Here is a 15,020-nt window from a genome sequence, read left to right as displayed (position 1 = left end):
TTTAAATCGCCTTTAATGTTATAAAAGTCAACAAATAAGACAGTCGGCCATTTAGTCATTATAAATGTTATTAAATAGTTAATAAATTTGCCTCATCAACCGTCTCATTGATTTCCTTACTGGTATATTGCACGCATATAAGGACAAAAACATAATTAAAACTCACTTTTTAGATTTCCAACTGCTTGTCCATGGAATGTTTCGTATAAATGCAAAGCTGTGAATCATTAGGCTGTTCGAATGAGTTTTATCCATCATATAATATCCTCAAGTACTGTTCCACCTGCCAACTTTGGGTAGTATCAGTAATTCAACATGTGGTCATATTGTAACCCAGGGACGTCAATGTAATTTAAAAGTTGTTTTATTATTATTGATATGTATTTGCCTGAGTTGTTTATTCTTGCCAATTCCAAGATGTAAAACAAAGTTCCTAAATTTTAATCTTTCTAAATATTTCCCATGCCTTCGGATAAAATTGTTTAGATTACACGACCTTGATTTTTAGGTATGAAATTTATGCACCCAATTTGATTATTTTTCATATTGAAACGAAAAATAATTCAAAATGGTTTATTTCATCTAAAGAAGCCTGTGGATTTATGGCCCCCGACCTTCCTACATGTTTTATTCTACTTTCATGAAGGCAACAAGAATTCGAGAAGCATTTTGCCATGGTTTGTGGTCGCCTACTAAGTCTGACTTTCTTTTTTCCCTTAACTGTCTTTCCCTGAATGAACAACAAGTAGCTTTGCGTTTCGCTTACCAACGAGATGTACTTAGTTCTATGGTACGTTAATATTTGTATTTGTACATGACTTGGTAGGTTGGAAAGCTACTTATCCGTCGAACAGCTGTACGATACCTTGAAATTTCTCCACATGATGTTAAACTAGAACGTTCTCCGGAAGGAAGGCCATATATTTTGGGTTATTCTGATGTGTTGGACTTCAATATTTCACATGGTGGCGACTTCACCATAATTGCTGCAACTTCTGAGGGCCGATGTGGGACTGATGTCATGCCTATAGAACTGCCAGGTTAGTTCCTTCTGTGTTATATTTTACTGTTGTACACTTCGACATCGTGTATCTTGTTTTCTGTAATATTCCAAATACTTAAAAAATTAGTGGTTGGATATTATCAACCAGACATCTAGAAAGAAACAACTGTTTAAAAAGCCATACTTTAAAAATAAGTAATCTATTTTAATTTGAATGAAGTTATTTGGTCTTACACAATATCTTGGCTCCATATCTTCGCATTGTAATCGTATAAAAACACGTAGCGATATTATCAGAGATTTCGCCCCTTTAAAACTCGTATAGTTGATAATCTAGGGACATTTCTCTTTTCAAAAACAGTTAGTACTCAGGAACTATCCGAGATTCAAATAGGTTAAGTAATTTAGCAACTAAATATTTGCAAATATTTGAATCATATACTTATTATTACTCCACAATAGTAACTCTATCATTCAGATGGTATATAATTGACTAAGTATTGTTCTTTAAATCCACCAACTTACTGCAGTGATGTTACTAGACCTTTGTAATTCTAATCTACACTTTTCTTCCTTGAAATGTTTTGTTTGTAAATCTCCGGTCAGCATTTCAAAGGTCCGTAAATGACTTCGTTTTGAAAATGAAGGACATATTTTCCTCTACAGAAGTGAACCGTATTTTATCTTCTGGGTCTGAAGCTGAAAAAATGAGAAAATTTTATGAACATTGGGTAGGTAAAATTCCATCCCCAAGTAACACGTTTGATGCAGTTAGTACATTCCATGTTATTAGTCATGTAGAACATGCACATTCTTGTGTTTGTTAACAGCATAAGCATATATACGGCTAGCCAACTTGAAAAATCCATTGGACACTACTTATGATTTTTTCTCGATTAATATTGGAATATGAGTTGTCGAAATGCATATCGTTTAAGCCTGTTATCACTTAGTTAATAGTATTTGGTATATCTTCCTGATCTTAAAAATACTAAATAAATACCCAGCTGAAAAGGTTTCTCATTATTGGTATCTAGTATATTTTAAAAAAACAGTAGGGCTTTTGTGTCGTGACAAACGTACTTGTCCTGAAGTGATTTGACGTCAAATGAGATATAATATTTGGTCAAGAATTATAAAGATCAGTCGACCTCTGAACTATTGTTAAAGACATTAAATAACTAGAAACTCATTCAGACTGTTTTGATGCCTAAGAAAATTTAGTATTACAACATAGTTACTCTGATTAAATGAGGGTCTTCCAGGAACATGATTTCTTTAAAAAATACGGCTTTTCCAGTAACCTTATTTAAAACATCCAAATGTTACGCTTGTTCTTTGTGTTTGTAATATAGGGACACTAGCGCTGACGCTCTACTCAGTGGTAATATTTACTGACCAGTCATTTTTAAATATACCTGTACTATTTATGAGCTAAGCAGTTGCGAATTCCAGCTCTTTGTCTTAAGGCTATCAATTACTCCTCAATACGCCTAAATAGTTCTTATGAACAATTAGAATAAAATAGGTTTGATTCGAACTGGATTTAAGAAACGTGCCAATACCCCATTGTTACGTTAAACTTGCAGTCATTATAGTTCAGTTTATGGTTTCGTGTTGCTCCCTTCTTCCTCATATTATTAATAATTGTTTCATTTTCAGTCGACACATATTTGTTCTAATTCCATATTTTTAATGCACTAGTCAAAAAAATATTGCTGTCGTTTTAACATAACTTGGGTCGATTGTTTGATATTCAACTACCAATCACTGAATCCAACTAATGTCATTCTGTTAAACAAGAATAACAAAAGTTTTAACTTACTATTAATTATTTCTTTCAGTGTTTTAAAGAAGCTTATGTTAAAGCTTTAGGATGTGGACTTCGTATCCCCTTAAAAACAATAGAATGCCAATTTTCTGACGGTGGCAATGAATTGTCGCTTGCCAATGAGCTCATAAATCAGCCAGATAAAAATTGGGCCTTTGAAAAACATAATCTACCTCAAAATCATCTGGCAGTAGTTGCTTGGTCTGAAAATACATATGTGGCAAGTTCCTAAGTACTTTATGTTTACTATTTACTTAGAGAATTATTGGTTACTAACAAACCGAGCGAGCTATAATTTTGCGTTTTTATAATTATTGAACTGTAATGTACCAACTATGCTTCACCTTTCCCAAAAAGTTATTGAAGATCGAAGTATTTACCTTTATTTTCAACTGAACTATCTCGTTGATCTCATGTTACAACTCGCCTATCACTAAGTATTTTGACGTTATTAAAATTTTTATGATTTTCGCCCAGTTTTTTAAGCTGTCTTTATCCGGACGATGATGTCCGTCCACAATTCACGTTAAATTTAAGCCTTGTCGACCACAGAGAAATCACTGTCTATCTTTTCATCCCAAAGGACAAATGAGACTGGTAGAGACGTACATCTTGTTTTGTTATCTTTTTCACTCTGCTAATGCTTCACTTTTTTGATCTATAAACAACACCCTTATCATTGAACAGCTTTCACTAGGTGACAGTTTTTATGACAATACACAGAAATATGCTTTCTCATCGTTATACATTCAGGAAAATCTTATGTGACAAATGTCGATGTAGAGCATAATGATATTATTCTTTCCGTCGTATTTATCTTACTACAGGCTGCTTTTCGGGGAACAAAGATATTCCGTAGGACTTATTTTAGTGCATTTATACCATTTCCTATAGTATCCCGAAAAGTGGTTGGGCATCAATCATTTGGACGGATTCATCTTAGGCTGCAAATTATATGCACATGATATGTGAGCGGTCGTATAATATCCCTGACCTTTAAAAAAGTGGCTTTTGCCCAAAACCCAGTACAAGTAATAATATTTGGTTGCTGAGATATGGGAACTTTAATCGTAAGCGGTTTCTAACCATACTTTATTTTTAACAGCAGTGGTGATTTTTTATGTTTAATATATACTTCCTTGTGAATGTTTCTCGTTTTTGTAGGAGGCCAAAACCAGTACCTCATTCTCCCAGCTGACATTTGAACAGTTAGTGGATAAGTTAGCAGTCCTATCGCCTGTAGATAATACTGCTTGGGATCAATTTTTGAGGAAACCTCATTCACCACCATCATCTCGTCAACGAATTCAAGTTGATTAATTCAGATTTAATTCATTGTTGACATTTATTTAGTCGCCAATTGCATGCTAATCATTGATTTTGGAATATAAATTATTTTATTTAAGGGAAAATTTCGTATATTTATGAAATAAACATTTTACTGGCCTATTCAGTTTAATTCAAGCGTCATGAGCCGTTAAGGAAAATTGATTCGAAGATCAGCTTTAGGTAAATCATTGGACCACATTAAAAAATCGTCAGTGTAATCAGGTTTGATTTGTTCGTCTGTTAGATATGATTCCCAAGCAGTTCCGAAAAAATGTACCAAAGTTGTAGTTAGCATAAGATAAATGAATTGATAGGGTACACATACAGTGTATCTTTGAAAAACATTGTGCGCCCAATGTACAGGTAAACTTAACTCCAACATTGTCGAATTTCCTGCAGTGGGTAGTTTTTCAATGAAGCGACTTGGATCAAATACTCTGTGAGGTTGATATTTGGTAGACCCTTCTCCATTCTCATCAGCAGCCCATAAATCTGGATCTGAGTAGTAGGAAGGCTCATCAAAAAGCACTAGTTCTCCTTCAGCAAAGTCTTGCTTTAGTATTTCCCCATCGCGGAGGGCTTGACGTAAACAACCAAATGGCCAACCAGGTACACATAAACGCAGCGTCTCTTGAATTAAAGCCTTTGTCCAAACCAAACATTGTGTGTGCTCCAAAGACATGCAAAGATGTGACTAAAAGGGAAAATGCTTGGACGATTAGCTTTCAGGAAAAGTACGGAGCAAAACAACAGAACGTTGGTAAAATCTACTTACAGTGTATTGCAAAGCGCCATCTAAAATCGGTCTTGATCTTTCTCAAAGGTCATCGTAAAAGGATACAAAGTTGTTTCTTAATAGTCATTTGGATTAGATACAAACAACGAAAACAGTTCTATTTCCTGGATCGAATTTCCTCAGTATTACAAATAAACTTGAATCCAACCAAAAAAGATAACATAATCACATTAATTCAATCTAGTGGACAGGATGTGGTCTCTTGTGTTGGTGATTTCAAACTAATACTCATGGCTCTCAGTAGTATATGTTTGTTATGGTACTTTCCGTCGCCATACTTGTATGTTTAAACATTTCATTTCTTTTAGTTCTCATGAAAGGATCTTAAAGCATCGGCCAATAAGTGAATCATTAAGTTACTATTGTTTCACTAACATATTTTCACAGGTTGATGATTGGAGATATCGGTAGGATTGGAGCAGTTAGACATCTTGCCTTAAAATGTGGATTGGTGTACTACTGTCTCGTGATCTACCTTCATCCATTTAATTACTTCTGTCACTAGATCAAGAGAATATTGTGTTGTAATAGCCGGTGAGGTCAGATATCATATGGTTTCACAGGTAAAAAACTTTTCCGACAAATGAGATACAATTTCCTAAGTCTGTAAATATATCTGTATGCAGTCGGAATAGTTTAGCTTTGATGCATGTTTAAGACCATTTAAAAAAATAAGTTTTAACCTGACAATTACTTGATTGAAATCCATTTTTAGTAAAACCGATTTCATTTGTTTTGATTAAATTGTCACAGCCATTATTTTCAGACTGATATTTTGAAACACATACCAACTACATTCACATGGCAATTAGAATCGATTTTATTCTCACTATTATCGAAGGGATATTTTAGAAGCGATCATTAACTATCGTCAATTCAATCTGATTCACCACAAAACACACATGACTCCTCATATGACAGGTTAAGACTTCAATATCCAGTTAACTTAGCTTAGAAGTCGAATCGCAAACTAACTAATAAGTTCCTGTTCAAGATATGTAGAAAAAAGGTGCCCACTAAACTTATTATTATCAAGTAAACAACTTCAGTCCTCTTTACCTTTTAGTAATTTTCTCTTGGAAGTTCAAATGAAGTGCAAGACTGAATCTAAACTCTTTTACCTGCCAATATTCAACAGCTACGCATGTTCAGTGCTTGGGGAATTTCTACCCTCTTGTAATCTCAGACCTTCATCATATATCACTCAGATATTCCAATATTGACCCCCAGGCTATATTTTTTATAAAAATTAAATGTGCGGATTTTTGTGTATGTATTTATCAAGCTAAATAACATAGTACTGGTTCTTTGTGTTTATTAATAGGTTGGATTCTGTGAACCCTAAGGAAATTTTCTGTTAGATCTAGTGTAGACTATGATGGTAAACCTTTCACTGAATATTATTTGATCATCATCAATTAGTTTTTGTTTAAATCACTTTATATATGGTCAAAAAATGAAAACGTATCATATAAGTGAATCTTACAGAATTTAACTCACTATAGAATGGCTGCATAATGATGTAGACTTTTGTGTTTTATGATTATATTGGACTTCTAAAAACTGTTTACATTCTTTTCTTACATTATCTTGCCATTTTGGTTTAATAGCTAGAACTGTCAATAGAGTTTTTAAAGTCTTATTCATTATATACCTAGTTATTAAACAACATTCACCAAGTAAATGAATAATATGTGTTAATGTTAGGAATTCATTGGAACTTCCTTCCTCTTTCAAATAATGATATGTATTAATGAGTTGTAATAATAGATTTGTTGGTTTCTCGCTTGTTTGTAAATATTCTAGATTACCATCTGAATTGTTAATATTTTCTTTTATTTCACTATTCAGAAATTTATCCAAATAATAATGAATTAAGGGATATATAAGACTGTGAAACATGGTTATTAACTCATTCGTATTATGAGATGATGGGTTGTTGGAAAATGGCTGTAAGATTGCTTTAAATGCATCAGACTTTTTTATAAAGTTCCCATGTATATGTAAGGATTCCAGTGAGATTATGCATTCTCTTAGATCTAAAATGAATTTTTCTCTTCCAAAACAAAATGTATTGTCTGAAGCAGTTTCGCAAAAAATTTCTGATGGACCGAAAAAAAATACTTCTGAATACACACTACATATCCACATGTCTAGACGTTTTTCAAATTTTGCACAGTTGTTAGTACTAACTAATATAGAGCCAAGTAATTGAGGATCAGCTCCTAAATGGCCGATACGTTCGAATATCTTAATTGGTAAACTATTGAAGGCCAACAACACCAGCTCAATCAATTCAGATCTAAACTGTAAAGTATCATCAGCAATCATTAAGCCACACCATTTCCGTCTGAATGATTCTAAAGAAAAAATAAACATGAAATTTAAAACAATGTTAATTTCTGTTGATTTCCTTTTGTTTTTGAAGTAAAATACAATTTAAATGTAATTGGTAATACAATTTTGACGAGTTTCTTACTACATAAGGCTTTTTAACTAGATCTTAGGTTTTGATTCAAATACTTATCTCGCACTGTTTGTCGTTTCTTTCATTGGTATACACGCAGAAAGTTTGTACGATCATGTTGAGCTATAGCTCAAGGATTCAAACACTAGGCTGCTATAAAATAAGTTATATATCTTAAATTGACCAAGAGTTAAGCTTCTAATTTGCAGTTGTTACGTAAGAGGTGACGCTTATACCTCAGTAGGAAAATGTGGCTGTGATTACAGGATTCCATTACATACAGTAAGTCAGAATCAATATGGGATTTGGTGTGAATCTGCATTTGTCCAAATCATCAGATAACATCAGCGCAAAAATGAGATTAGCATGACTACACGTCACACTCTGACTTCCTAGTGTTATCTAAACCCTTGATCCCCAAACTTTCTTCTAAAACTTTTCGAAAGAATTTGTTCACCTAGCAGCAAATTACTTTCCTGATTAAAAGTATTACGAATATATTAAGTTAATTTAAATGCCAGCTGCTTATATATACAGTCTGACTGCTAACTCTGTATGTACACAGCAAATATCTATATGGTTTTCGTTCTCAAGAATAGCCTTTAAGTTTAAATTAGTTAAATAATCATTAAAAATTTGAAAACATTTACCGCTTGTGACACTCCACTCATGTATACATATTTGAATAGGACAGAAAGCGAAAGCTTCAAATCCCTTATCAAGCATTAATGAGTCCAAATCTAGTGGATGGATGTTTCGCTCTACGTAAATAAACAGATGCAGCGAAGCTTTTGGCAAGTGATATGAACTGACATCTACTATGGTTCTGCGCATTACCTTATACAATGAATCGGAATCGCTTTTAGCTTTCCAATAATCGGCTCTTTAGAGGCTTTTCATTATTTTTTAATGGTTATCTAACTAACCTGTTAATTTTAAAGATTGTCTTTATCAAGAAGTGACATCATTTTGAGCATTAAGTTAATTGTCATATCTTTTAATCTATAATAAATATATTTAAATATCAGCATAACCCCATAGCCAAAAACACGTAATCGGCTTTAAGATATTTGCCGTGTATTAGAAGTATCAGCCAACTGTGTAACACTCAAGTGCAATGGTATGTTACTTTGTGACTCAAGAACTGAAAATTGAGTGCTAAAATCAATAATAGTCCGAAAGACATAGAGACTGAGATGTGGGTGTAATAAGTCTTTTGCATATACTTACTATACAATCCATCCTAAAAAATGATCTTCAGCTTTGTAAATACTCGTCATATTTTGTATGTATCAAAAGCAACCAATCCAGTCACAATAAATACTGTGTTACTATTTTGGTCAATTTGGGGTTATATATATCTAGAGACAAATTACTGCTACTAGACCGGTCTTATTGTTGCTCTATCCATATTTTCACGAAAATAACAAGATTTAGTTTAAGCAACTTATTTAGTGAGTTTATTAGCCGTGAAAAGTGCTAGTAAGAAACCAATCCCGATATTCCAGCAAAAATATTTGACATTTCCAGATTAAAACTCCGGTGATAGCATCATTAGTTCCATTGGTTGTCGATGGAAACAGTGTACCGTTATACTTTCTCGTCCCAACCTAAGCCTGAAATGATAACCATTTATCAGTATGCTTTACATTGGCCCAAATAACCATTTTATCGTTAAAAAAGACAACAAATACAAATCTTTGACGAAATTTAAGCAACAAACTGAATAGTAAATAATGGATGTGGTTTATTCACTTTAGTGAATGGGTATCAACCAAGTCGTCTTTTATCAGGATCCTAAACGTTTTAGTTGTTTGGGTATTGTACTTAGTTCCTGTTGGACTTATCAATAACTTCAATGTATGGCTACCACTTTAGGATAACTACAATTTATCTCGATGGGTAGTGAAAACTGTTAAGATATTCAAACTGTTTTACCTGCCAATAAGAGACTTATCAATTGCAGTCCTAAACATCAATGGGAAGATTCAAACAAACAATGCAAAAATACTTTCCCTGTTATTTTAAGACAAGTAACTCTTGTAATTTCAACAGACTGATTGAGAATCATGAAACCCCTCATGTCTTCATGATATGAAAATAAAAATTTCAAATAAATATTCCAACCGGCTTGTTTAGCATTCTCCGCAATCTACCAGAAATATTTTAACCCAAGTTCTGAATTAAATTAGATGTATCGGTTCCTGATTGCCGATCTTTCAACAAAATCTCAGAACTGTTAACTGAGTTTCTTGATATGAGTGACCAAACGGTTTCTTCTTACAACACAACAGTACTTTTCCGGAAACAGTTTCCGTTCACATTTCAGAAATTTAACATTACTGACCTATTGCCTACTTCCTTGGGATTTAAAGAAATATATTTGGACATTTTGCACCATAGTTTGGTTGACTGTAGGATGAACACAACGTGTTATGTCGCCTGTTGAGCAGACATCTTAAGCTCGCGTAATAGTAATTCTAACCCTCTGGTAGGTATCATTTTTTTTACAAGCGATGTGATTCACTTTAGTCAACAGGTTAGTAAATTAAACAGTCAGTTGATATTTCGAAAGAAAATGAGTGGGAAAGCAATTGACAAATACTTTGTTTTAAACTTACTTGGAGCTGAGGAATAGTGTAGATCTAACAGAGGAAATCGGTCATAAAGAGTGATTAATTTCCAATCTTCAACAAAAAGGACATTTTGTTTATTTAAGTAACCCCTTACCAGGGGAAACTTTTGTCTTCTAGATGCATAGAATGATGTCAAGCGGAATGATCCATTTTGGCATAGATCGTTGAAACTGTGAAAACATAAACGCTTGTCTATCGGGGGATTATTATAATGCTTCAAATTTTTAATTGGATGATCACAATCACTTACTTTTTTTGAAATACGCCAAGCTAGTAAGAATAAAAAGACTAGAAAAGACAGTATAGTCGACACAATTTTTAGTGTTAAGTCCAGTGACCGACTTTCAGTGAACAAACCCTTGTAAGTATATAATCTAGGTGGAGGTTCCATCAATTCTGAAATAAAACAAAAACGGTAACTGAAAGGATATCTTCATTTAATAAACAAAATATTCTGCATCCAGATCTAACACGGAAGAACAACATGATCAATCCAAAGTATGGAGAATTTCAGACTACCTTTCACAAACAAAATATTATTTATGCGACAAATAAGATTATGCATAACAAACATTAAAATACATTATAAGCATGAAATCACTTTAATCCCATTAACAATTCTACCGATTTAAATTCTAGATCTTACTTTGCAACATTAACACATTATGTTAGTAATCTCAGAGCGTTACCCTGATCACTAAATTATTACGGTAATTAGAATTGCTCAAAAGAAATTTGAGGTATCAGTAAACTGTTCATTTAAATTTTACTGTAATTAGTATAACCGCATGAGCATTCACCGCAGGTGCTACGTAAACTAACGAGTAACAAGCCGGAAAATTTGAATAATGAATGAGAGCAAATACACATTTTTTCTTTGATTGTTGATGTGCATGCACTACTTCATTAAGACATGATATCAACCTATAAGTGCTTTCTGACTTTTCAACGATTGTTTAGCTAAGGTCGCCCTCTTATATAAACTATTTATAAATACATTATCTTATTCGCAGAAGTGCGTCAATAATCAAAATAAAATCATTTTGACAGTGTACCGAGTAAAGCTTATCGTCATTTCAACTCGCAGATAAAAATTATTCCCAGTCTCCTTTAAGTGTATTATAATGTTGTACTTCCCAAACGTGCAAAACATTATACCAATAAATATTCAGGAATTTTCTTGTTGGACATATTAAATTCTCAAATAGTCTTAATGGAAACTCGAAATTAAAACCACATTCGTTTCAAGTGGTTTTCGTTTAACTGACCTTCGATGCATACATTATCGGATAAATTAATTCACCATGGTTCTCATTCGTTCAGCCTAATATTTGCTTTCAAAAAGACTGTGTGACATTCATTCAGTGTGATGATTACTTTAATTAGTAATCATAGAGTAATCGGTATACAGTCAAATAAATTCGAAAGTGAAAAAATCCTCTTTGACTTTTACTAATAAATATTAATTAGAGGATTCATCTCTTAAAGCAGGAAAAGCTGTGAAGGAAAAGAAGCCGCAAAATCCTGATACAAAAGGCACAGTCAGGAGTTGATGTCGTTATCACAAATCATACCATTCCGAAAAGTTAGTCATCTGAAATAAGTATATCTTTGAAAAGTTTGACATCCCCATGAAACTCAAAAAGTAGCTCCAAAACTAGGGTACATGCTTAACAAGTGAAATTTGAAAAGAGCTACAAAATCATGTCACAAAATAAGTGCAGTTAACAGACACTATATGTTGTCACTCATTCACAGTGCAAACTATTATTGATCTACACTTTTGTGTCAATTAGCTGCTGTTATTAGCTCAACCATAATTTTCTCATAATTCATTGTTTATCAAAATCAATGCGGTGAACCTCTAATTTACTAGTATATTTCAGCCTCTAAATTCGAAAGCCTACTGCCAGTCTATATATCAGGCATAATATACAACAATATTAATAGTATAAATAGCATCTTTAACTCATCAGGTATACCAAAACGTATACTGTCAGTTTCTAAAAGGCTTTTATCCTAAGGTTCTTTCACTCCTCTGGAAAAATATAAATAATTGCCTTCATTACAATAGAAAATGATGTTTGCTGACGACAAAAACAGCTTTATTCTTAAACACAGCATTTTATAGAGAAATTACTTAGAAATATGTCGATCCATATATCCACCGATTCACAATCATATATTGTGTTCTCACTTTTATACAGAGCATAAAAAAATAAACTTTTTGAAGAGTTAAAAGGTGCTGTAACGAGATTTTATGATTAGCAAAAATGAGTTCAGCAAGCTTATTTGGAACGAGTTATTTTTGTATCTAGAATGCTAGTAAGTTATCTGTACCATTTCAATAATTTTCCCAGGTAATCCATGGCTTATATCTAGCAAAAGTGTAATCATCAAGCTTTACAAGAATATCGATTTGAAACATTTGACCCTTTATAGTTAAATGGATTAGACTACATTTATTTGATCTAGATATAAGCAACTAATTCCAAGAAAAAATCGCGCAAATTCCCAAGTCACTGTACTTTATTAAGAATTTTGAAGTATATGAGATAGAAACCACCTAAACAACAAAATACGTGTATTATTAATCAACTGTACAATTATTAAGAAGCTAAAAAGAGAACTAATATTGAAAAACAATAAAGACACAAAGTATGAACTTCGAGACTTTTCAATGTAACCAGAATATAGAGCTATCAGTTTTGTAACCTAGTATAAGATAAAGAGACTTAATAAATGATTTCCGTGCCCATAAGACTGGTCATAATATTATATCTGTACCATCTGCTACGCGTAACAACTCTGGTAGCTTTAGGGTCACTATATATTCGTCCCCAGTATTAAGAAAATGAGACGCCACCTGAATAGCTGTCATTGTTATCCGATGAAAGATCTCATTTGTGTCCCGTTGAAATGGCAAGGAAGCAATGATCATACCACAGACGCAACGTCATTCCCCGTGATCCCAAAATAATATAGCGTAACATCTATTGAGTTCTAATTCTAAGACGTTATTCCTCGTGCATTCTTTCAGTGGCACCAGATCTCACTGAAGCTGTACAGCCAGTGAAATGTCACTGAGCCCTTGCCAAATCATCCGGCAGTCGAGTCACTGAATGTCAAACAGTTCATCGATCCTCGTGAATTTCAAGGACAATCAACGCACATCAATTAATCGCACTCCATAGACTGGTCCATACAGTGGTGGTCGCACTCTCTTCATTATACCTACTCTTAATAATATATTTCTGTAATAACGCCCTTTGCGTTGTACGGTCATCAAAACGCCCATAATACTTGGATACGACGAAAGGGTAGTCAACGTTAGGTTCTGACCGCAAAGTGTGACTTCAAAATTAGCTGGCTCGTCATACAATTCTCGTCTAACTTGAGTAGGCTCCCAATCATTCGACAAAAATCATCTACATTAGTGATCTGCAAAGCTTCTGTGAGTCCTTTCAATGTCCAGTCGCTATTCATTGTGCGACCGTTAGAAAAGGTAGACACGGCTAAACTTTGTTTTCTGGAGTCTCTAATAAATATTAAGTACAAAAAGCCACAGATGGCTCCCTATTGTAACCTAAACATCGACCTTTTAGTAATCTGAAGTCGAGAAGCATGCCTACACGTCTTCAGCATACTGCTGATGACCCACATTGTCGCGATGGATAAGAACTTTCACTCTATGCACCCGACACGTTTTTATGTTGGAGCTCTGGAAAGAGCGTCCAAGTATACAAAACTTGTTTACACTGACTTTTATCCCAATCTCCTCATTTTGGTGAAACTTTTGTCTGTTATGGGGAGACAGCTATAGAAAGGTTTGGGGAAGTGGCACAAAAGCCCAAAATTTCCACAGGTCTGAAGAAAATCCTCAAAGGTTTGGAGAAATCCCCAAAATGTTTCGGAAAATATTTGATTCTACCCTATATTTTCACAGAATCTTATAATACTTTGAGGGTTTCCTCTAAAACTTCCCCAAACTTTGGGTAAAACCCCAAAATTTCCATAAGGTAGTGAGACTGGGATAGACTATATAAAACACGCTCTGAGAAAACTATGTAAATACTGAACATTTAACTAAAAAAACGTCATGCTAGACTGCTGAATTCGCGTCATACAGCGGAAATAAATTTGAAAACACTTTACACGTACACGAAAACCCCGAACCCAGCTTTTTATCCAACAATAAATTTAAAAATGTCACATTCAATGCCTTCAGTTGGACGATCTGTTGAGAGACTTCAACAAATTCAGGGAGTTCAATATCTGATTTTTACACTATCTTCCTTCTGTTTACTATTGGTTCCGGGTAAGTGTTAGTGTAGTTACTCAACTAGACTAGTTCTAGTCATTTTGTTAGTTATTCTTGAGTTTGTATGTCCTGTTGCCTGAATGAGTACGCTTGTCTCACTACAGAACAGGCTGTGGAATCGACAACCAATATATCATCAAACCAAAGATTAACTGTCTGAAAAATTAAAAGTAGTGAAGAAGAATTTCGGATGAATAACTAGGCAAAGACGATATTCGGAAGAAGTAAATTAAATAGTGATGCGAACAGTGTTAACAGACAGGAGTTTAAGGATAAAAGAATAACGGAGATGAAAAACTGAATGACGTACGGCCATCACAGAGGTATAAATGTTACGAGACGAGTACCAGGTATAGCTAATTCAAGCACTGGAGGGTAATTCATAAGTGAAAACGTGTTTGTCATGTATCATCTTGAAGCTATCCACCGAGGGGGCTTTGGTCACCTCAGCTGAGAAATCATTCCGCATAAAGCTGACTCATGTTGAAGTAAAGTCCGGTCGAACTCAGGTTTTTACTCTTCGTTGTGTTATTTTTTGAGCATTGCCTCACGGGGCTTGGTTATATGGTTCTGGTAGTATGTTTGTGTTGGAGTGGCTTGACGTTATCATTCTGTAGCGTTCCATTGTCAATTCACC

The 15,020-nt window shown here is 33.9% G+C and overlaps 2 protein-coding genes across 2 annotated transcripts; one reads left to right on the top strand and one right to left on the bottom strand.

The window, feature by feature from the left end:
• The first annotated feature begins 504 nt into the window (after window positions 1-504).
• Smp_063390 (putative aminoadipate-semialdehyde dehydrogenase) lies at window positions 505-4,282 on the top strand. The gene is made up of 5 exons (XM_018799404.1): window positions 505-790; window positions 827-1,040; window positions 1,610-1,734; window positions 2,848-3,051; window positions 3,999-4,282. Exons 1-5 carry the CDS (start codon window positions 623-625, stop codon window positions 4,152-4,154), a joined length of 867 nt encoding a protein of 288 aa, XP_018651196.1. The 5' UTR covers window positions 505-622; the 3' UTR covers window positions 4,155-4,282.
• Window positions 4,240-14,250, bottom strand: Smp_156340 (hypothetical protein). Its single transcript, XM_018799403.1, has 5 exons — window positions 14,224-14,250; window positions 10,313-10,458; window positions 10,048-10,276; window positions 6,460-7,319; window positions 4,240-4,857 (listed from the first exon to the last, which is right to left on the bottom strand). The coding sequence occupies exons 2-5, from the start codon at window positions 10,451-10,453 to the stop codon at window positions 4,312-4,314; spliced, it is 1,776 nt and encodes a 591-aa protein (XP_018651195.1). The 5' UTR covers window positions 10,454-10,458; window positions 14,224-14,250; the 3' UTR covers window positions 4,240-4,311.
• Between the last annotated feature and the right edge of the window lie 770 nt (window positions 14,251-15,020).

This window comes from Schistosoma mansoni, chromosome 3, assembly GCF_000237925.1.
Source record: "Schistosoma mansoni strain Puerto Rico chromosome 3, complete genome".
Classification (NCBI taxonomy): domain Eukaryota; kingdom Metazoa; phylum Platyhelminthes; class Trematoda; order Strigeidida; family Schistosomatidae; genus Schistosoma; species Schistosoma mansoni.
The sequence above is the reverse complement of the archived record's forward strand: the minus strand, read 5'-3'. Positions and strand labels throughout refer to the sequence as shown.

Bases quoted from the DNA above. Each gene is read 5' to 3' on its own strand.
- Smp_063390 (XM_018799404.1), top strand. From the start codon at position 623: ATGTTTTATTCTACTTTCATGAAGGCAACAAGAATTCGAGAAGCATTT. The intron at 1,041-1,609 runs GTTAGTTCCTTC...ATCTCCGGTCAG, and splicing joins CATGCCTATAGAACTGCCAG to CATTTCAAAGGTCCGTAAAT. The intron at 1,735-2,847 runs GTAGGTAAAATT...TATTTCTTTCAG, and splicing joins GAAAATTTTATGAACATTGG to TGTTTTAAAGAAGCTTATGT.
- Smp_156340 (XM_018799403.1), bottom strand. From the start codon at position 10,453: ATGGAACCTCCACCTAGATTATATACTTACAAGGGTTTGTTCACTGAA. The intron at 10,277-10,312 runs GTAAGTGATTGT...AAAAATTTGAAG, and splicing joins CTTGGCGTATTTCAAAAAAA to CATTATAATAATCCCCCGAT. The intron at 7,320-10,047 runs GTAAGTTTAAAA...TTTTTTCTTTAG, and splicing joins ACACTATTCCTCAGCTCCAA to AATCATTCAGACGGAAATGG.